Source organism: Podarcis tiliguerta (assembly GCF_965153285.1).
Source record: "Podarcis tiliguerta genome assembly, chromosome: 4".
Taxonomy (NCBI): Eukaryota; Metazoa; Chordata; class Lepidosauria; order Squamata; family Lacertidae; genus Podarcis; species Podarcis tiliguerta.
Window position 1 is genome coordinate 27769579 of NC_139537.1, and position 24180 is coordinate 27793758.

Below are 24180 nucleotides of genomic sequence, written 5' to 3' on the forward strand. Positions count from 1 at the left end.
ATAAAGGGGTTGGAGTGAACTTAGCTTGCACTTAATAAACATGAAACAGTAGCCAGAAGCTTTAAACTGAACAAACAGCACAGTATCCTTACTGTAGGGATGTAAGACAGGTTGCTGGAGTTCCTATAGAGACAATCTATTGCCATGCAGGTGGTATAGTCCTCCAGTATTCATAATTAAAATTAATTTAATAAGAGCAGATAGGATAGTTTAGTTCACTCCATGAGGAAGAAGGATCTTCGAAGGTCACTTCCAGCTTGGTCATCACTTTTCTATCAGAAATTGTCCATGGCTGAGAATGAAGTATAGGCCAAGCAGGTTTCTTCCTACTACTTAAGGATATCTGCTTTTGGCTGAGTATTGGACTTCATGCCATTAGACACCTCCAGATCCATTATTCTACATTTCAGTGGCCATTGACCACAGAGGGAATTTGTTTTTATTAATAAAATTGCCTCCTATCTCAGATTCTCTACAACACTTCTTTACCCTTTAAATTGTGAGCTAAAGGTAAGGTAAAGGTACCCCTGCCCGTACGGGCCAGTCTTGACAGACTCTAGGGTTGTGCGCCCATCTCACTCAAAGAGGCCAAGGGCCAGCGCTGTCCGAAGACACTTCCGGGTCACGTGGCCAGCGTGACAAGCTGCATCTGGCGAGCCAGCGCAGCACACGGAAACGCCGTTTACCTTCCCGCTAGTAAGTGGTCCCTATTTATCTACTTGCACCCGAGAGTGCTTTCGAACTGCTAGGTTGGCAGGCGCTGGGACCAAACAATGGGAGCGCACCCCGCCGCGGGGATTCGAACCGCCGACCTTTCGATCGGCAAGCCCTAGGCGCTGAGGCTTTAACCTACAGCGCCACCCGCGTCCCTAAATTGTGAGCTAGGCAGCCACCAAAGCCTATTGCAAGAGAAATGCAAACTACACGTAAATTGCATGGCAATAGAAACACACCGTAGCATCAAACACATATTTTGAGAATATGTTTTGCATTCAGAGGCCTATTCCCCCCCTTCAATTGGGTTTCAGTGAGCTCATGAAACCGGGATTTTGTCTTCGAAAAGGAGCAGCAAACAGAAATTTTCAGCACACACTGGCTGTGACAAAGCCAGGATGAATATGGGCAGGGAAGGAGGATATTTAAAAATGGAATTGCTCTATTATTAAAAATGTGAGTTGCTAGGCACATCTGGTTTATGAATCTTTAAGAAAGTGTTTGCTGAAGTGGCAGCAATAAATTATTTTTCAATGACATTTTTAATTAGGGATTGTGCACTAGGTTTTGTAAAGACTTTGTGACTAGGACATAGAATGCAGAGCTACCTCAGTGTCTGAATTTACACTAGGCAGAATACAACATTTATTTTTAATAAACAACTCCAGGCATATTTTTTTCATTGTTTCTATTGTGGGGCAGGGCAGGGGAAGTTATTTTGCAAAGTGTTCAGGCACTTAAAACATTAAGTTTGTTGAATCAATTTAACCAATTTATCATTTCACCAGGATTTTTTTAACTAAAAAAAAATCCAGAGATGCATTTTTTAAAATATATACATAACTTCTCCCTGGAGCTTTTTACAAGTAAGGATTTATTTTCTTTTTTAAAACCCAACCCTTCAGTCCATTTATGAAAACAAGTAAACAAGCGGTGGGCACGGGGACATGCTCCCTCTGCCCTGGTAAGTAAGATTAAAGACAAAAATAAGGCTTCAATGTAAAGCGGTAATATTTTAATTGTCTGCCCTGCGAAGAGCAAAGAATGTAGATGATCATTTAAAGCTCATCTTACTAAGAAAGTAAGCTCTTTACAAGTTCTATTTTCCTTTAAGCCCTGAAGGGCAATTAAAGAGATGTGGATTAGTGCAAATTACCCACTATGTAGTGCTTTCACTGTTTTAACTAAGCAATAAAACTGTGTAATTGTACAACACTAATTGAATCCAGCCACACATAATTGTGTGCTACCATATGTATCCCATTACTCTAAAGACTGTCCATATTTCCTAAGCTGCTCTTGTGATCACTGCAGATGGCAACAGTCAGAGAAGTTGTTCTCCTGGGCTTATTATATGGCTATAAAGCTATCCCATGATTTGACAAAATAATCATGTTAAATAGGAGCAATTATGAAAAAATGCTCCAATTAAAATGGAAAAGGCATGCCTTCCAGATGAAGGGAATGTAGAGGTGAAGTATTACAGCCTTTTCATATGACTAAGGCTTTTAGCTTGGCTTGCTAAAATGGTAAAAGAGCCAGTTGATTAATAGCACATGTATTGGAATGGGATATGAATACCATGCATGGCAAAATCAGCAAAAGAGGTGTGGCCATAATTTAGTAACCCTTTTACACCCACATGTGTCAACCTCTGCCTTCATCCAAATCAAAACCATCCATATTATGAGCGAGCAAGATGTTCAGGCATTACGTTGTTATGATTTTGGGGTGTTAAGATGGGTGCCAGACCCTTCTAACCCCTGGATCCACCAAGTGTTAGAATAGGCTAAACGGGATGTGGGTGGCGCTGTGGGTTAAACCACAGAGCCTAGGGCTTGCCGATCAGAAGGTCAGTGGTTCGAATCCCCGCGACGGGGTGAGCTCCCATTGCTCGGTCCCTGCTTCTGTCAACCTAGCAGTTCGAAAGCACCTCAAAGTGCAAGTAGATAAATAGGTACCACTCCAGTGGGAAGGTAAACAGCATTTCCGTGCGCTGCTCTGGTTCGCCAGAAGCAGCTTAATCATGCTGGCCACATGTACGCCGGCTCCCTTGGCCAATAAAGCAAGATGAGCGCCACAACCCCAGAGTCGGTCACGACTGGACCTAATGGTCAGGGGTCCCTTTACCTTTAAAGGCCAGGCTAGCCTCTTGGTGAGGTGATAACCTAGGTAATTTGCCATTAAGAAGGGTTAAGGGGCTCAGTCCAAGATGTTAAATGGGTGATGCCACCTTCCTAAGCAGAAAAGTTTAAAGTAGAGATTTGGGGAGTGATGTGACCTAGATGTAAAGCAACAAGCTGGAGAGTGTGAGAGCAATGTTTGAGAAGCAATACCATCTTGGGGTGTTTATTCTGTCAATTGCAATAGGACCGAACTGGTGTGGATTAGCTCAGATTAAGCTATTTTCCCCAAAACCCAGTCAGAAAAACAGCTTAGCTTCATCTAAGCCAAACTGATGGGTGCCAAGGACAGACGTGCAGCCAACAATTTTGCCAACCATTTTGCCCATGTTTGGTACCTACCCCAATTCAGTGAAATGGGAGGGGACACACCGCCAGGCCAAAGATCAAGGTGTTACTATTAATATAGTACACATTTTTTGTATGAAGTAAAGGCTTGGGATGAGATTTCATGGACATATGTGTGAACTAGTCCTATATCTAGATATAGATATCTAAATGTGTGATCCTAAGAGAACTTCTATGGAAGTTAAGTCTTAAATCAGTGTACCCAATTTCTATGCAATGTGCTTAGGACTAGCGTGTGGCCACGGATATTATTTTAGCTAGTATCCATATTGCATCTGGATAGCATAATTCAGTTAGTGCAAAAAAAAGCATACTAGCATTTGGTATGCAATACTAAGAACAATATGCCCCAGGCATCTTGAAGCTGCAAAGGCAATCTTGCCAGTGATAGCTGCTTAGAAATAATCACATCTCAACAAACTCCCATGTGCTTTTGTGCAGTTTAAACTGATGGAAGCAACATACACAGACATGTCCTTTGAGTGCAATTGTCTTAGTAGGAAAATGTATTGACTAGTAATCAGTATGGAATGTGCACAATAGCGCAGGACTATTGTGAGTGCTCTGGACTGCAAAATACACAAAAACATGGTTATAAAAAAAATACCCAGCATAATTGCTCGTGGTAGGTCAGTCAATGCTATTTTAAGAGGGAAAACAACCAAGAGGGTGAGGGAGAACTTCAGTCTACTGCTGTCAAACTTGAGAAAAGTTTGAATACAAAAGCATTGTAAGCGTTTCCCCATGAGACCATCTCTGGCGTTCTCAGAAACAAGAGTCTAATGAATCTTGACATGTGATTGCACTAGCTTATATACACAGCAGTGCACCAATACTAACATTCAGACTTCGATATGGCAAAGAATACACTGCATTGTTGAAAAGTGGGGTGTGTGTGTGTGTGTGTGTGTGTGTGTGTGTGTGAAATATTAGTTCCACAGTGCAACTGAGCCTAACTGCAATTATTCACAAGGAACAGGCTAGCAGGGTGAGTGGATGGTTGGGTTCCATTTATTGTTAACGTTGGACCCAACACTATTATGCTGGGCCCTACACAATCAGGACAGAGCTGTGCATAAAGATCTGCCACCCACACATTTGATTTGGCTTTCAGCCTCTTTCCTAAACAGTAACACACTTTCCTATTAGCCCAGGTAAACAAGAAAGGCAGGGGCAGCAAAATTATACAAAAGATAATTGCCACACTGTACTTTTAATGTGGCGCTGTGGGTAAAAGCCTCAGCGCCTAGGGCTTGCCAATCGAAAGGTCGGCGGTTCGAATCCCCGCGGCGGGGTGAGCTCCCATTGTTCGGTCCCAGCGCCTGCCAACCTAGCAGTTCGAAAGCACTCTGGGGTGCAAGTAGATAAATAGGGACCGCTTACTAGCGGGAAGGTAAACGGCGTTTCCGTGTGCGGCTCTGGCTCGCCAGAGCAGCGATGTCACGCTGGCCACGTGACCCGGAAGTGTCTCCGGACAGCGCTGGCCCCCGGCCTCTTTGAGTGAGATGGGCGCACAACCCTAGAGTCTGTCAAGACTGGCCCGTACGGGCAGGGGGTACCTTTTACTTTTAATGTGCTGTGAACTCCTATTCCTCTCCCAGAGCTAGAGTTCTCAGAGTGGTTTAGAAATCAATCCCTCTTTGTGGCAAACTTTGGCAACTGAAACTCTGTGAAGGGAATAGGAACCTCCAAACAACTCTCAGAACCCTAGAGCAGATTGGAGTGGGTGGGTGCAAGGGGCTTCAAAGGGAAGGGTGAAACAGCAAACCCTGGCAATTCTCCCTTTCTCCTGAAGAAGACTCTGCTGGATCAAAGATCAGCAGACTGGGACACAACTGGATACAACTCACAGATTCTATAGAAGCAGCAATACTTTTCTCAGGTCTCCTCACCAAAGGGTTCTAGTTTGCAGGAAGGTCCTACCATAGCTTTTGGTATGAGGGTAGAGGAGAGACAAAGCTGGTAGAAGCAAGATGAAGCTGGTTTGCAGCCTGGTATACTTGGGTTCAGAGCGTAGCTGATGGTTGGGGAATAAGAAATGGGCTTGTTTGTGTGGGTTCTGCGGTACAATGGACCAACTGGAGGCAGTACCAAGGCTACCAAAGCAGTAGATGAGTTGCAAATGGTTAAACAGCATGAAACATAGCACCCACAACATAAAAGGTAGACAGGACACTGTGGCTTTTCATGTAATTCAAAGTCAGGAAAAAACCTCTTTTGGAGTCATAGAGAGAACAGCACTGGAGCATCATAACATTTCAAAGGTTTGTCTTTAGAAATAATATTAACAATGTTTGTTGAACTATTTGACAGATTCAGAAGCTCAATTCTCCAACAGCATGATCCTTGAAATATTGCATATAGCCCAATCCATTTATCTCTAAAATAGAAGTAAACCATTTGTGTTCTACAAGTAAAGCATGAATCTTCTGTAGACAGTGCAATATTTGCTAGACTTGAAATGCTTCTTAGGGTGAGCATTTTTATCTAGAGATACGTATTTCATTGAAGCTGTGAGCCAGGCTACCAACATCAGCCATATGAACAGAAATCTCCAGAACATACCAAAGGTTAAACTTACCAGCAGATTCTCAGGTTTGATATCCCTGTGGACAATGTTCAAGCTATGAAGATATTTAATGGCACTGGCCAGATTGTACAGCATCCCACTAGCGTCCCGCTCTGTATATTTGTTTGTGGAAGTAATGGCATCAAAAAGGTCTCCGCCCTGGAATAAAGTAATTGTCATGTTTGAACACCATTCCACTAAAAACAGAGAGGACTGAGATTCCAGAAACATACTGTAATGAAAAGCATAATCATATTCTTTGAGAACAGAACAGAGGACCCATATAAAAAGATAGGTCTAATATCTGTGGTGGAAATTTTGTCTATCTGGCTGAACATGATGGAAGAATTCAGTCTGACTGTAGCAGTAGATCATTGTCAGGATCCTGGGACTCAGCTACCTCCCCCCCTTTGGCCGTAGATAAGCAGGACAAAGCGAAAAGAGTCCCTTATCATTTAAAGAGTCTTTAATGATTGCAGCAGAACATAACACATCCATTCTTGGAAGGAAGGTGTTCCCAATTAAGGATTCCATTCACTTTCCCCCTAGTTTTGACCTTTAAAGCCTTATGTGGCCTAGGACCCACGTACCTACAGGACCACCTCTCCTGGTATGCCCCACGGAGGACCTTAAGGTCCACAAATGACAACATTTTGGAGGTCCCAAGTCGCAAGGTGGTTAGATTGGTCTCAACTAGGGCCAGGGCCTTTTCAGTACTGGCCCCGACTTGGTGGAATGCACTGTCACAAGAGACTAGGGCCCTGCGGGACTTGACATCTTTCCATAGGGCCTGCAAGAGACAGCTACTTTTAAAATGAGGCTGCATTTTAACCTGTATTTTAAATTGACCCCCCCATTATATTTTTACTGTAATTTTACTGGTGTTAGCCGCCCTGAGCCCAGCTCTGGCCAGGGAGGGCAGGGTATAAATAAAATTTATTATTGTCATTAGTCACTTTCATCTTGCAACCTGATCTCGCAACCACCCTGATTTTGTGTAGCCACCTTATCTGCTCTATGTGACCTTGGACACTTTCCAGCGAGAGAGAGAGTCTGTTAGCTCTCTCTTTTCCAGTTCTTCTTCACTTTGCTGTTCACCCCCCAGTTCGTCCCAACTTTTGTCTTCAGAACTATGCCCCTCTGTAAACCACTCTTCCAAATCTATACTGCTCCACTGCTCCTGGGCAGCTTCAGAATTCTGGTCAGGAACAGGGGGAGGGGGGAGGGTCGGGTCCCACCATTCCTCATCAGAGCTGTATTCCTCAGCCTGGTCTCTGACAATCATGTGCTTCAGCTGCTCCTGCACTTGACCACTTCAGGACTCCAGGTGGGGGAGATCATTGGACTAAGTGCTCTACTGCACACAGAAAACTAGATGCCAGGGAGACACACGCCTAGATCACCCTCCTTGATAATCAGGATTCCCCCTTAATTTAGTTCGTTCACAATTTTTTTAAACAAACAAAACAGTTAAAACCTCAAATTGGTTTTCTGAACCTTTTCCATCTCTATAATATTTTTCTTGAGAAGTGGTGCCCAGAACTTGCACTGTATTCCAAATGTGGTTGCACTACAGATTTTGTAGAAGGGCATTATGATATCTGCATTTTTAATTTTTAATTTCAGCAACATTTTCACAGCTGACACACAATGGGCTGACATCTTTACTACAACCCCAAAGCTTTATCCCTGCTCAATCACTGACAGTCCATACCACCTGAACATATATCACACCTTGCAAGTGCCCCAGAAAAACCAAGACATCCCGTTTTTTCTTGCAAGAGGACAGAAGCCATTTGGGGACACCGTGATCTTGTGATTTTTCAGGGCCACAATTTCACGTGGTGCCCCAAAATGCACATTTTTGGGCACCAAGCCCCCAAAAGCGGCTTTCTGGGTAGAAATCATGGTGCAAAATTGCATGAAATTAGGATGCCCAAAATGGCCACCATCCTCTTGTGAGAAAAAATAAAACAGGAAGATGGCATTCCAAAAGATGGCATCCCAGCTTTTACCTTTGGAGGGTATGACAAAAATGTGAAATGAAGAGTTTTCACCCTAACATGCATCACTTTACACTTACACTGAATTGCATTTGCCATTTTACTGCTAATTCACTCACTTTGCAGAGGTCCTTTCAGAGCTTTTTGCAATCCCTTTTTGTTTTAATGACCCTGAACAATTTAGTATCATCAGCAAACCTGCCCACCTCACTGCTCTCCCCTAATTGTAGATTGTTTATGAATGTAAGAAAAGCTTCACTAGTTCAGTTTTTGAGTCCACCTATTCCCATGTCCTGTTTTTAACCTTCCTATTCCCATTACATATCTATATTTGTTTTATATTGATTTAACTGCTGTGGTTTACCCAGAGAATCTTGGGAATTGTAGTTTTGTGAGGCTGTTGAGAATACTCCAGCAGAGGTCATTAGCAGCCTCACAGCACTACATTTCCTAGAACTCCCTCAAGAGAGAGAATACTATGAAACAAGCTTGTAGGGGGGAAGAGAGAGGCCCCTTTATTGGGCACGAAAAGGCTTCATTTCATGACAGGCATATAATAAGCAAATTAGACCCTTGTCATACGGGCTGTACAAATTTAGAATGCATGTTTTGTTCCTTCGAGGCACTTCTCATATGTATACGTTAATATCCTGGTTTAATCCATGGTGTGCATGACAGTCTAAATACCTTCCCCCCCATTGGCCTTCTCCTTTCTCTCCCTACCCTCCAAACAACAAAATCCTGCCTTTGCCTTGGAAAACACCCTAATCTGCTGTTTGTATGCAGAGGAAAGTCTGGATAGCTGCCTGCAGTTAACCAAGATAGGTGCTCATAGCACTTCCATGGGTTCTCTTCCTATTTGCAGAGCTGTGGGGATGGCTTTCTGCCAAAGTAATAAATAAAGGGACTGAGTTGTGTCAGCTTACATAAGGAAAATACATTTTCACTTCTGCACTTGAGGAAAGATTAAAACAAAGGAATAGTAATAGTAGTTCAGGGAGCTATGGTGTTAAACTCTTTCCTAAAACAAGAATGTTGAGTTGTTTTAAAATAAATTTTATTTAATGTTGGAAATCTAGACCAAAACCCAATTTTTAATCAACACTTGCAATCTTAAGTTACCAGTCCTTTAATGGTTTCATTCCATCTTATTTATGAGATAAATAAGAGATCCTATCAAATAAGATACATCTTGTGGGTGTTTCACAATGAAGGGATATCGTATACAAATGACTTCACCAAAACTCCCCAAAACTGCTTTAACACCCCCCCCAACAACCTCATGAACACATTTTTTTTACAGATTATTTCTTCGTTTAAAGAAAATTCTGTGAAAAATGACGAACATTTATTTTCTAATAAAACTACCATCATTTGATTATCAGCTGTCATGAAGTACCACAGGGAAGTGGAACAGCACACACTTTGAATCCAAATGGCCACATGTTCAAACCCCAATAAAAAAAATACCTATCTCTCTAAGGCCTTATTTAGAGCGTCACTGCTACTTGCAGTAGAAAATACTGGGCAAGTTGGCTCAAGAGCAAACTTTATCTTCATTGATGGTGGGAAATTTAAACCCCTCACCACTTTCTATTCTGGCCTCAGATAACTCAAACTCAGTGGCAAGTTAGCAAGGAAAGAGAGACTGTCATGGAACCTAATGATCATAGTTGCTCTTTGGTTTTCCTCTGATGTCCATTACGAAATACAGTTGACTCGCAACTTTCATGCATTTAACTTGCGTGAATTCAGCTTTATGCGCTTGGCCAAAAAAGGGAGCAGGTGTCTGGGGAAAACTGTGGCAAGAATTGGAAGAATTTGAGGACACCCCTGCTTGTATGGTTGTAAGCAGAATTTAATATTTGTACAGTGCACCTGAAGGAGGTCCCCATTTCAATTCTGCACACATCGTGCAGTCCAGGTGTCAGTATATGATATGATTTCCTTAGGGTTCCTAAGGTATATGATTTCCTTAGTGTTCCTAAGGAATAATGCTGGTGGGGGCAAATGGTTAACACTATGGGTAACCTCTGGGGCATGAGGAGTCACCATGGTGATTTGTCCCCTGCCAAAAGCAGCTTGCTCTCAAACAATCCTTCAAATTACATCTGTAGCTGGAGAGCAAAAGTCCACCCACTCAGGAGACCCTCATGCTCCAAGAGAATGACTCATAGAATGGGCTTCTCCCCTCACTAGCAACAGCAATTTCCCCAAGAGTAACTCTTCAAAAAGGAGGGAGGGGTTTTTTTTGGGGGGGGAGAGAACATTTATTTTGAACACATGCAAAATATCTCAGGTTTTGCAAGTACTTGAATGAAATGCAAATATGTAATGTTTAAACTGAATGGGCGACCATCCCCCTTTTGGATAAAGACTTTAAATAATTAACTTTACAGTCAACTTTCTTGGACAGCACAGAATTCCACCTTTTCCTTCACGTAAGGGATCATGCCAATTTCTGCTTAACTGACATAACAGGCCGCCTGCTGCAGACAAGGCACTGTAGAAGATGGGCCCAGGATCCTTAATGTTTTATCAGCCAACCCTCCCCCCCCCCTTTCTGCATTTTCCTGGAATCAAGACAGACTAACAGAAGCATCTGAATGTATTTTTTAAAAGAGAAAAAAAAGGAGAAGTCTACCCTTATCACCTATGAACATAAGGCACTGAAATCCCGAAGTACAGTAACCAATTATTTATTTACTAGCTAGCAACATAAATGCTGTAACATTCCTTTTCTCATGTGAAATTGAAATTAGATCCTTGAACAGCAGGAGGAAACCCTATAATAAATCATGCTTGTTAAAATAGCTAAACCAGTGCTGGGCTTGAATAATAATTTGGTCTCACTATGTGCAATGGCAGCTCGCCAGCGACCACGTCCTTTCTCCTTTCCACAAGCGCTGCTTGCAACATGCTTTTATTTGTATTTATGAAGTGCTTTCCTCACACTCAAGGCCTTTTACGCAGCGGCGAGTGACGTGCCTGCCATGAAATGAAAACGTGTCTGCAGCAGCAGCCACCACTTATATCAAACTTGTGGCTGCGAATTAATGCAAAATGGTAGTAGCCAGAAACTGGCGCTCCACCACATCAAGCCTTTTCCTCCCAAATATCTTTCCCATCTGTGAACTTGATTTAAACTTGGGTCTTCAAAAGCCAATCCACAGCAGATGGTTACACAATTGTAAAGGGCATGCTGTGCAAGGGATAAGGCCAGCCGTTGTTGAATCAACAGCTCACATCTTCCCAAATGCGCTTGCTTCAGTACTTAGAGAATAAATCACAGCAAGGTTTGTTCAACTGTCAAACTTAATGAATAAGAGAAGGTGTCACACCTTATTTAGAATGAACCTGTCACACACAGTTTGCGACAGCTCTCACAATATCTTATTGTAGCAAAGATCCTATTACATGGAGAAATTTCAGTTTCGTTTGCAGCTATGAAAACCTGCTACACCTAACCCTACACAAATTATTCAGTTACGAATCCAGCTTTTTCCACAGCAGGTAAGTGGGAGAACTTTGCAGGCAAAACCCCTGGCATTCACAGCCTTGGGTAGCAAGTTCGGGAAAGATCCCTGCATAATTCAGGGTCATCCAATGAAGACCAAGAGTGGGAATGTGAGAATACAAAGGAACCACACCTTCAGAGGGTGCACGGTTAAACTATGGAATTCATTATCCCAAGGTTCTTGTAACCAACTTAGACTGCTTTAAAAGGGGATTAACCTTATGCTCCATAAATTTGTCTATTGTTGGCTACTGATCATGATGGCTGTATACTACCTCCAGGATCAGAGGATCCATGACTCTAAATAGCAGTCACTGGGGAGCAACAATGGGAAGGGGTTAATGCACTCATGTCCTGCTTGTGGGCTTCTCATAAGCATCTGCTGGGTCACTGTGAAAACAGGATTCTGGTTCAGATAGATCTTTAGTATCTCTCCAGAACAGCATAACTCTTATGAGACTTTGCTTTGCTTCCAGTTGACAATCCTGGCCTTGATGAACCAGAGATCTCTTGAGAACAGCCCCAAATCAGACCTAAGATCTATCTAGCTCAGCAACTTGTTTCTCGCCGTATTTATTTATTTGACTCATATATTCATCCCATCAGGATCACCAAAGCTCAGTAACAAGGCTGGTTGACACACCTCCAAAGGGAAGGAGCTGCACAAGTGGGATGCCACCACAGAGGAGGCCATGTGTCAAGTTACCACACAAAGGGCTGCATCCAGAGGGCCTCCTCTGCAGATCACAAATTTCAGGAGCTGAGCAGATGTCTCTATGAAATCCATAATCAGAGCATGAAGGCCATAGACTTCTCCTGTCAATGCTGCCCTCCAACTAATATTGATTAGCTTACTGCTTTTGAACATGCAGGTTCTCCACTTTCATCATGATGGATAGCCACTTGCCTTACTCTCCATAAATGGTCTAACCCCCTTTTAAAGCCGGAGGAAAGAAGTTCCATATGATTTTCCCCATGCATGTCCATAAGAAGTGGGTTAGCTCTCTGTTCTTCCACCCCAACCCATCCAGATCAATCAATAATATGGAAGCAGGGATTCACTCACTGATCCCTATCAGAATCTGATCCCCATGCTTGGATATCCCTATCTATCTGTGGCATATGTCCTGCAAGTAAGGCTAACTCACAAATCCACCAGAAGTAACAAAGTTGGAAACCTGGTTTATCATGTTTATACAGTGAAAACTATGTATATATTTCAAAAACCTTAGAACAGAATAGCAAAAAAGCAAAAAACAAAACACTACGTTGCTGTCCAGAGAGCACCTCTAGTTCATTCCTCCATTCTGCCTGCCTGTCTCTACAGGGCTAAACTCTTCTATAGATTCTTCCCTTTAACAGCTGCTGTGTTCAGGGGGTAAATAAAGGCATAGACCCTTTTTGTGCATCAGCAGCTATCCAGCCCTTTAATTTGAAGCCTAGTGAATGGTTGGTAATCTGTGAAATAGCAGGTGATTTTTCTCTCCTATATACATACCTTTACAAGCTCCATGACAAGGTACAACTCAGTGGGCATATCCATTTCCTCAATCAGAAGAACAATATTGGGATGCTTGACCCTTCTTAAAATGGCCACTTCATTCTGGATCATATGCTCCTGCCACAAAACAAAAGAAAACCACATGTAGAAAGACAATGGAAGAAATCCATCCATCTGCTTCAGTTCCCCACACTGTATTTCATGCAGAATGTGTGGGATAAATATCAGCCTTATAAAACCAGAATGCTTAGCTCAACTTAATGCATGAAGAGGTTAAGACCATAGAGTAAGCAGTCCTCCCAGACTTAGTTAGGTCACACTCCCTCACATAGAAAGGGTTACAAAAAGCCTTTGTTCACTTCCCCCCTACCCACCATGAAACCAACCACAAAGGAAATCTGGGCTGATTGCTCCAAGTCATCTTGTGTTTCTATACAAATAATTTAGAAACATTTACCAATTTTGAAACTAAGTTTTTCTGTCTGTGTTTTCTCGCTTTGTCTTGTCCCTTGGCACACCCCTTAATCTGTTCTGGGGGTCCCCTGGACAGGACAGGACAACCATCGGCAGGATCAGAAGGGGGGGAAAGTTTCACTGACCAAGTGGAAATCCTTACAATGACAGGACATTAGTTGGATGCCACCCACAATAAATATAAAAGAAAACACATTTTTTATTATTTTTATATAGATTAATGTTGTTGTTATTTGTACTGTGTGTGTTCATTTGTCGGGGAGCTAATTTGGTTGTAAGCATTGACAATTTCAATTTTAAAAGAGGCAAAAATGAATAAATACATGAAAGTAAAACACAAAACCATAATATATAGATAAAATAGATACAGAAGGCAAGTGCCAATAAGACTACCAATATGGCACCAGGCAAGATTCTCTGTTCCATAATTGGATGCCACAACGGAAAAAGCCCTCTCCCTGGCAGGTTACCCACCTCACTTCATTCAGTGGGGACACCTGGAGCAGGGCTACTAAAAAAGGGGATACAGTGGTATCTCGGGTTACATACGCTTCAGGTTACAGACTCCGCTAACCCAGAAATAGTACCTCAGGTTAAGAACTTTGCTTCAGGATGAGAACAGAAATCGTGCTCTGGCGGCGTGGCAGCAGTGGGAGGCCCCATTAGCTAAAGTGGTGCTTCAGGTTAAGAACAGTTTCAGGTTAAGAACGGACCTCCGGAACGAATTAAGTACTTAACCCGAGGTACCACTGTACTAAAGTTAGAGTAGGTGAACGTGGAAGAAAGAGATACAATGGGGAGCTTCTGTACTTACTTTTCCTCTACATTTACTTTTTTTGATTATTTTCAGAGCATATTCTCTACCAGTTGACCTAGAGAGAGACAGAAAGAGAAAGCAACAGAGAATAGGAAGATGAAATAATGGTTTCTGTTTTCAGTTCAAACTGCCTTCAACAAGTAAAGTACCAACTACTGCTCCTTTTTGTTTCCATTGAAAGCAGTGGAGAAAGAATACAGGAAGGAAGGAAGGGTTAAGCTCCATCTTCCAGAGGCTGCTCTCCTCCACCAGATCTCTTGCAGATTTCATAGAATCATAGATTGGAAGAGACCACAAGGGCCATCGAGTCCAACCCCCTGCCAAGCAGGAAACACCATCAGAGCACTCCTGTCATATGGTTGTCAAGCCTCTGCTTAAAGACCTCCAAAGAAGGAGGTCTCCCTGGCAGCAAATTCCACTGTCGAACAGCTCTTATTGTCAGGAAGTTCTTCCTAATGTTTAGGTGGAATCTTCTTTCTTGTAGTTTGGATCCATTGCTCTGTGTCCGCTTCTCTGGAGCAGCAGAAAACAACCTTTCTCCCTCCTCTATGTGACATCCTTTTATATATTTGAACATGGCTATCATATCACCCCTTAACCTCCTCTTCTCCAGGCTAAACATGCCCAGCTCCCTTAGCCGTTCCTCATAAGGCATCGTTTCCAGGCCTTTGACCATTTTGGTTGCCCTCCTCTGGACACGTTCCAGTTTGTCAGTGTCCTTCTTGAACTGTGGTGCCCAGAACTGGACACAGTACTCCAGGTGAGGTCTGACCAGAGCAGAATACAGTGGCACTATTACTTCCCTTGATCTAGATGCTATACTCCTATTGATACAGCCCAGAATTGCATTGGCTTTTTTAGCTGCCGCGTCACACTGTTGCATCACATCTAACTTGGCCCTAAGGCTCTGCTGCAATAGTATTGGCTCTATTTTATGGGGGTGGTTATGTGTGTGCTCATTTCTGTGATACTATGTTTATGTGGAAAACATTTTTCCTCTCTCCAGATAAAATGAAAGAAAGGAAAGGAAATTATGAAGGACCTAAAATGCACGAGGTGCTCACTGGAAGGACAGATCCTGAAGCTTAAGCTTCAATACTTTGGCCACCTTATGAGAAGAGAAGACTCCCTGGAAAAGATGTTGGGAAAGATGGAAGGCACAAGGAGAAGGGGACGACAGAGGATGAGATGGTTGGACAGTGTTCTTGAAGCTACCAGCATGAGTTTGACCAAACTGCGGGAGGCAGTGGAAGACAGGAGTGCCTGGCGTGCTCTGGTCCATGAGGCCATGAAGAGCTGGACACGACTAAGCAACTAAACAACAACAACAACAAAAATGCATGAGACAAATATGCATATGTAGCCGTGAGCAAAGAAGGAATGACCACTGGGAGGCATGCAGAGAAATGAAACGCGGTGGTGCTTCTGCAGCAGCACAACCAGATGCCAATTCTATGATTCTTTGGCTCTCCCACATTGGTCTCTATAGCCACAGATATGCTGCAAGCTTCCAACAGTTTTGCTTCACCCCCAAATGCACACTCCTCCACTGTCTCCCGAGACAGATGGATGCCAAGTACCCTTTATGAAAGCAAGGTATTCCCATATGTGGGAAACCAAGTATCCCCCCCTAATGTAGAGTTTACATTCTCATGTTTTGTTTTGCTGCAAAAGGGCAGATGAATAGGACGGATTATTAATATTAGCAGAGACAGATGATAGAGACAGCATGTAAAGAATGATGAACGATGTAGTCACATTATTTTGAAGTAACAGCCATATGGTGCTTTTTAGTTTTAACAAAAATGGTTTTATACAGCACAAATACAGAAGCTCATATAGGGTGCTTACACTATTCACCATTCCTTGAGGCCTGCCTTTCCAGAGTACCACCTGCAGTTGAGGTTTGACTGATGGTGACATGAGATGAGCCATTTCAGTGGCTTCACCAGCACTGCAGCCCAGTTAACACCACACGAGAAGCCCAAAGTTGGCCTAACAGGCTGCCAGAAAGCAATTCCCAGTCTCTGATTTCTAATTTGTTCCTCCTAAATCCTGCTGTTGCTACTCAGAAGCGAAGCTAAAGTTTGGCTTAGCGTGTCTTCCAAACCAGGACTTGTGGCTAAGCTCCCTCTCTGTCTCCCTGTTTGCCTTTTGCTGGTTGGTGAAGACATAATGGGCGCCAGGGAAATTCTCCTCCTTCTCCACTCCCTGCCTGCCTGCTGTGGCCTCCCCAAATCTGCTCCTGAGGGTTGTGGGAACCTCTAGAACAGATTTAGGAGGCATGCAGGGAGAAGATGGGGGGAGGAGAAGTTCTTGCACTAGCGAGCTTATTTAATTGGACACTGTCCTTTTAATCCAGCAGGTTTCCCCCACCACCTCAGTACCCAATGTTTTATTTATTATCAGTTGACTTTCATTGAATTTATTGTTTCATACAATACTGAGATTTTTAAACTGCTTTAAGGCACTAGAAGAGCAAGGCCAAAATTTCCACATAAACAAACAACAAACAAACAAACAAACAATTAAGCTTGCAAAGCAACCCAAAAAGGGAAATATGACAAGCGAATGTTATAAAGCTACCATTTGATTGCTGTTAGAAGCCACCTTTAGGTTTGACAAGGTGAAGCAGAACGGTTTCATTGAATAAGAAACGTACAGTATTCTGCCATCTAACAGGAGTGAAATGAAAACTTCAAAGTTGAAAACCTCAAAGATGAAATTGTGGATTTAAAGCGAAGGCTTGGCAACAAGCAAACAGATGTACTTTGCCCTATTCAGGTTGTTCAAAAACTGAAGCTGTTAGAAAATGGCTCATGTGTGTGTAATTAGCCATTCTTCTGTTTTCCCCACTAGAGGGCTTCTTAGCAGAGCTACGAGAAATAAAGAGGCATCAATAAGCTATCTTTATATGCACGAACTTATTCTGAAGAGTTTCACATAAATATATGATAAAGGCTTTATTGCTTCAAGAAACATTTAAGGCCTATGAACCAAACACTGTGGTTGCCCCCCGTTCACAAAAAAAGCAACTTATTGAGCTTGGCTGAGCGTAACTTAACTACATGCTGGAAAGATTAGCTCCTATTATGAAGGGAATTTATATGTGATCAATCCAACAAGCTTGCGACAGCTTGACTGCTTTTAGGTTTGACTCACCTTTTACAACAGAACAGAAAAATAATAATAATACTGAGAGTTATAAAGTTTTAGCTTAACATGTTTTATCACCAACAGTGATGGAAAACCTAGGAAATGCTAGGAACACCCCACAGAATCAGGTATTCAATAAATAAAGCACAACTTGTCTACCATTTACAGTGAAAAATACAAGAAAGACTACAGCAGTATCAAGGTGCCAAAAGCAGAAAAAGTTCCCTGAATAAGTTAGCTTCCCTTTTCCTTTTTTATTTTAAAAAAGACTTTCTAGGTATAAGAAATAATAGGCAAGCAGTATTACATGCTCACTAAGCAAGAATATAGTTAAATACGTTCATAAATATATTATGCTATCTGAATTTATGTACTGCCAATTCTGCTATGATTCCATTCCCTCTTACGTCCTTCACCACAGATATTTGACTCTAGGCCTTATCATACTTATTACTAAACTGACCTAAGAGATTCCAAGCATGGTTGCTTTTTACCAAAGCACAAAACACACAATTTCGCATTTCAGAGCAGGTACATGACAAAAAACAAAGAGACTTTTCTCCAGATCAGGCATAGGCATTTGTTTAATCTGAAAGAAAATAATTTGAAAGAAAAAAATAAATACAAAAGAGCCCTGATCGTATTTAAATCAGATTTAACGATTTCAAATAAAATTTCTCTTTTTTTCATTTGGAATTATCTTGCTTGAACCTAAAGTTTTGCATTGCAACCTGTAGTCTCCATTGACTTGCATAAGAGGAAAGGAATGCTGTCCCCTTAAAAAATGGCTGGTGGCAAGACAAAACCCACCTTATGTTAAAGACCTTTGCTGGGGCTTTCTCCACACTAGATGCTTTTATAATTTTAAAATCAAATTAACTAAATCCAGATTAACAAAACACAAATGAAGGTTTTACAAAAGAAATAAATTAAGAATCTTTTTAAAATCTCCCCCCAAAAGAGATTTTCCAGTGTACACCCTTTGTGTATATTTAACCTATTAATTACTGTGATTCTTCAACATCAACTTCATTGGACTGGTCATGTTGTGCAGATGCCTGATTATCGTCTTTCAAAGCAACTACTCTATTCCGAACTTAAAAATGGAAAGCGTAATGCTGGTGGTCAACAAGAGGTTTAAAGACTCTCTCAAGGCAAATCTAAAAAAACGGTAGTATAAACACCAACAATTGGGAAACACTTTCCTGCGAGTGCTCCAGTTGGAGAACAGCCTTTACCAAAGGTGTCGCAGACTTTGAAGACACTCGAACTCAGGACACAAGGGAAAAATGTGCTAAGAGGAAGGCACACCTGGCAAATCCACACCGTGATCAGCTCCTGCCCGGAAGCCAATGTCCCCACTGTGGAAGGACATGTGGATCCAGAATTGGCCTCCACAGTCACTTATGGGCTCATTGTTAAATCCATGTTTATGGAAGACAATCTTACTCGGCTAAGAGTGATCACCAAAGAAGAAAAAGAAGAAGCTGGGCTAGGACTATGCTAAATCAAGATCAATCTCCTCCATGAAGCTTACTGGGTGACCTTGGATCAGTCACTTGCTCTCAGTCTACCCTACAGGGCCGTTGTGAGGATAAAAATTGGAGGGTTTATCATGCATGCTGCCTTGAGTTCCTCTTCTGCAGCTGCCTTAGTGATGCCTATGGGAGCTGTCCACGGTCCTGTTCCCATCCTTTCTGCTTCAACTGGGCACTGCCTGCTTCCCCTATGAATTTCTGTGGGCCTCCCTCATAGGCATTCGTGTACAATGAATGTGGAACTGGATACTGCTATCCTAGAAAGTGGCCACCAGGCAGAGTCAACAGTGCTGGGCTAGATGTACAAAAAAAATTGACCAAGTATAAGGAAGTATCATAAGTTCCTGTGATTTGTGTACAGAACACTCTTTTAAGTTTGGAAAGAAGAATTGAGGCCTGTGGCTCCAGATCTAAATAATAAGAAACTCTCAGCTGAGCAGTCAGAAGAGAAAGCTGCAGGCATTTTTTTCCAACTGCAAGGGAAATGATTTCTAATGTGTTATTTTAGTACAATGGGAAAAGTTTCACAATCTCCTAGAAGGAGTGTGTTGAGCACAGTCAAGGAAAAAGCCGCAGGGATGGGATAAATCAAAGCATTAAATTTATAGATTGTGCCTGCAAAACACTTATTCCCAGGCATAGCTGGCGTAATTTTCCCATTGTGTACACATGGATCTGAGACATTCCTTTGTTCCATATGTGCTGGAAATGAAGATGTGATCCAAGAGAAGCCTGACATTAGTGACTGCTTTAACAGTAATAGGTAGGAAATCTTTCTCACCTTTCTATACACTCCTTTACAATGGCAAAATTTCCATCTCCTATAGTCCGGCCAACTTTATATCTCTCTGCTATAGAGGCTGGAACCTGGAAGCCTTCTTCCAACACTTCTGAAAAGAACCAGTACATTTTTATTGGTAGAGAAGGTAACGCAGATATGACACATAACACATATTTTACCTTATGGTTTAAGACAACTGGAAACCATTCAGAATCAGCGTTCTCATTTTGCTGATCAGAGAAACTGTGCCATTGATATTGCATACACTCAACAAGTTTCGCCAGGCTAAGTATGAAAACTTGTAGGCACCAGACCCAGTTTTACACATTTACAAACAATTCTCTGGCATGTATGAACCTTTTTAAAAAAATTATACAAAACAGATGTTTCAGTGATCTGCTCAAAAATAGTTCAATCTCAGGTGGAGACTGCATTAGTTCAACACATCACAATTAAATCTATCTACAAAAGAGGTCTAACACTCGAGCACTTCTTTTATTACATCCTGTAATCGGAGACTGCCATAAACTCACTCATGTGATAAGTGCTATTTTCTCCTCTGTATTAAATATTTAGTTTTTAAATAAGTGTTCTCAATAATGTCACCAACATATACAACCTGGGCACCAGATGCTTTAAAATCACAGTAAGTCAAAACAGTGAAGGAAAGGGTTTTCTAGTTATTGTATTTTAGTAGCCATTAGAGTGCCATTACTCTTCAAACAGTACTCAAAAGCACAGTTTGCAAGTGTCTAATAACGTTTTAAAAAGCTAGAGCCATAAACCTTCACTTACATGTAAAGTGTTTGGACCAGTTAAATACTGGCAATAGTTACGTATTTCAAATACTACCACTTCAGTTTCTAGCAACTACCAGAAAGAAAGAAAGAAAGAAAGAAAGAAAGAAAGAAAGAAAGAAAGAAAAGCACTTAAATATATGCATCTTAAAGCAATGAAAGCAGAGCTGATTCCAGGTTTGAAGCAGCCCTTGGCAGTGCCTGTTTGTGAGTCCCCTCCTCCAGCAGTGGACCTTGGTGAGTTTACCTGGCACTGGTGGCCATTTTAAGTTATCACAACGCCTCAGAGCAACACTACATCAGGGACATCATGGGAAATGAAAAAGGTGGCTAAACATAAAAGGGAGTGCAGGGCAGGGCAGGCTTTGCCAGGGAGCTGGGCACCAGCAGCTGCTCAAGGATGCTGAGGGCTGATCCTGGCCCTGAATGAAAGTGTGATCAGCTTGCATAGCAAACATTCCCTTTTCTATTTTGGCTTACAACTTTGATGCATGTGTTTTATCCATAATAAATTTACAATAAGTAACAAAATAAGGGACGCGGGTGGCGCTGTGGGTTAAACCACATAGCCTAGGGCTTGCCAATCAGAAGGTCGGCAGTTTGAATCCCCGTGACGGGGTGAGCTCCCGTTGCTCGGTTCCAGCTCCTGCCCACCTAGCAGTTTGAAAGCACATCAAAGTACAAGTAGATAAATAGGCACCACTCCGGAAGGAAGGTAAACGGCGTTTCCGTGCGCTGCTCTGGTTTGCCAGAAGCAGCTTAATCATGCTGGCCACTTGACCTGGAAGCTGTACGCCGGCTCCCTCAGCCAATAAAGTGAGATGAGCGCCGCAACCCCAGAGTCGGCCACGACTGGACCTAATGGTCAGGGGTCCCTTTACCTTGACCTTTAAGTAACAAAATAACTGATAAAAACAAAGTAATCAGCTAGTATAAAATGCTGACAATGACTGTAAGATGGGAGGAATATTTTGGGTGCTGGTGTGGCATATTAACACACACACGCACACAAAAACACACACACACACAAACACATTACCTTCACCAGGTCCATCATTTTCATCCATGGAGCTGCAGACTTTGGTAGATGCTAGTGAGGTAGAGGAGCCACTGTGCTGAGAGCTCTAGAAATATAGAATTGGGTTCAAGGGGAGACACATGGGTGGGAAAGGATTGTTAAATTGTGGTTTCAATGAAGCTAGCTAATACGACAAGATATCTAGGCTGTCTACCTGCAAAAAATGATATTTTAAAAAAATAAATGTGTACCTTTTGTATCATGTTCTTTGAAGGGACAATCTGTTTCATTATTCACCGCTGAGCTTCTAAAAAAAAAAAAGCCTTCTACTCAGAAAGCCTAGCCTAACTTCTAAAACGCATACATTCTTTCATTAACTATGTTGGAAACTACTGAAAGCTCATCTCCCCCTTCCTGGCCTTCCCAACCTCTTCAAATAATTTAGAATATTTCTGCTAATATAATCACTCTTCCTCGCCATTTGCCTCATGCCACACCTGTAGCTCATTAGAAGTATCTGCACGGGGAAGCTTCTCAGTGGTCCAGGAAAATTTTGCTCAAAAGAGAAATGCAACAGAATTTTGTGTTAATTTTTGGAAACCCCTATTTCTAGACTAATTTGACCATGCTGGATTAAAAAAACACAAAACCTGCTCTTCCCAAACTGCTAACTCAAGCAGAAGCCCAGAATTTGAGGTAGCATCTGAGCTGTGGTCTTCAACAAATGCTTTCTGTTTCCATGGCTGTACAGAAGCTTGAAAGAAACTAGGGGTGTCAGGTACCTATTAAATCAATGGAATACATATCAAAAGCATCCCACAATATTAAGTCATGAAAATAATGCTGCAGTCCATATAGCACTATCAAAAGATAATGCTTTGAAACTGTCTTGTTTTGTGAATTGTTCGGTTAACTGGCATCCTAGAAACACAGAGGAACCTTTTAAATATTCCATGTGACTTACAAAGTGTTGTCTCGGCGGAAAGCATATGGCTAGCAATAATTCTTTAAAAAAAAATATATTCATGGGTTTCTGGGCAATCATTTGTTTCTAATGAAAGAGTGGATGCAGCGGGAAGCTGTTTCGTTGGGGAGGCTTGGGAGCCAAAGAACCATCATTAGAGGGCTACCAAGCCTTCATGGGGAGTGTCTAGAAATAGGGAAAGGGTGGGATGTTTAAACTGTGCTTCACTCAGAAGTCACAAATTCCTGAAGGGGTGATTGGTCATGTTCCCTGGGCCGTTTATGCAGTCAGCCAATGAGAGGAGAACTGGTGATGCAGAAGTCTTCAGTATTTAAGACAAGGATTCAAAGCCTAGCCATGGGGTGGTAGTGTATGGAAAACAGACCAAATAAACGAGAACTTGCTCAGATTCCTGAGCCCCATCCCCTGCTGCTATCCTTGGATGATTATATACAGATTTGCAATTTATGCAGCAAGGGCATATTTAGATTTGCGCAATGCTAAATGTGCTGGTTGGGGAGCGGGGAAACTTACCTCAAAGTGTCAAAGTGCAAAAAGGATGGACAACCTACAGCAAAGCTCCATGACCCCATTCAGGAAAAATAACAAGTACTACAAAACAGTCTCTCAGTTGAAAAACATGAAGTGAAATCTTTGCCAGTATTTACTTTTTGTTGCTATTGCTCCCATATTTTTTTAAAAGATACCGCAATCCAATGCTCTAATTACATAGTGATCTCTGGCTGGGGGGAAAAAATGTAATATAGCCGCAGCAATAATTTATTTAGGTCACCACTTTTTTTAAAAAAATGGATCTCATGTATTTTAATTGGAAGTTTTAATTGGAAGATTTCAGCAGATAAGCACCTCTCCAACATTTTGAATACCATTTCAGAATGATTTAACCCAATGCTCTGCATTCTGAGTAAAACATTAACATCTAAGCAATATTTTGTATGGTACTTTTAAATAATGGAATTTAATTATAAAGCTTATTATAAAGCTGCCTTGGTTCCAAAGCTGTGGGATTCTTATTTACATAGGTGAGTGCATTAATAACATGCAGAATGAGAATCAATTAAATTTAAGAAAATGTTTGAGTTTTTGAAGCCGGTGCCTATTACAGAAGAGGCAGGAGTTTTGTGAATAGTAGGGAGGAGCAGCCAAATAATGCTGCAAATTGGGGTGATTTGGGGATTGCCCCTCCTCTGAAATGAAACATGATGTCAATAAACCTGTCCCACCCCACCCTGGTTTGGACTGGGGCACTCCCTTCTAAGCCCTGTGTTACTTGGGAACTTTGTTTTTCTGCTTTTCTGTGATCTACCCAGTTCTATTTTCTTATATAATATCCTTGTTCCTAAGGGCTTTGCAAAAAGTGAGACTGTTTAAAATGTTATATGTGGCGCACCAAAGAGATTTGGATTATTTTGGTTGTTAGAGCACATCAATGGAGGTGTGGGGTGTTTTTGTTTGGTTGTTGTTGTTTTACCAAAAAAGTCATTACAGGTTTGTTTGTTTTTTAAATCCTATGTTGCTCTGCTTTAACAACAACAAAAAAGTTCCTTTCAGAGAACTTAGGTCTTAGGGCCTATCAGAGATCTGTAAGGGCCTATCAGGAGACTGGCAAACTCTACTGGAGAACACAAACGAACACCATGAACAAAAGCCAGTATGAAGCTGCAATTCTTTAGCAAGAATACACACCACTCAGTTACCTTTTAATTATTTTACCACTTCCCCTTCATAAAGGACTATGTTGGAAAGTCAATGCTTTTCCCCCCTCCCCAACAAAAATCC

The 24180-nt window shown here is 41.8% G+C and overlaps 1 protein-coding gene across 4 annotated transcripts in view; it reads right to left on the bottom strand.

Annotated features, from left to right (window-relative positions):
* DCLK1 (doublecortin like kinase 1) overlaps positions 1–24180 on the bottom strand; it is a 203352-nt gene that overhangs the window by 29608 nt on the left and 149564 nt on the right. For 3 of the 4 annotated variants that reach the window (XM_083437122.1, XM_083437124.1, XM_083437125.1), the window contains 5 exons: positions 21438–21522; positions 19602–19710; positions 14124–14181; positions 12833–12952; positions 5827–5973 (listed from right to left, as the gene is read on the bottom strand). In XM_083437122.1, the coding sequence (XP_083293248.1) occupies positions 5827–5973; positions 12833–12952; positions 14124–14181; positions 19602–19710; positions 21438–21522 (519 nt within the window). The remainder of the gene's footprint in view (positions 1–5826; positions 5974–12832; positions 12953–14123; positions 14182–19601; positions 19711–21437; positions 21523–24180) is intronic. The other variant, XM_083437123.1, reaches the window with a different exon arrangement.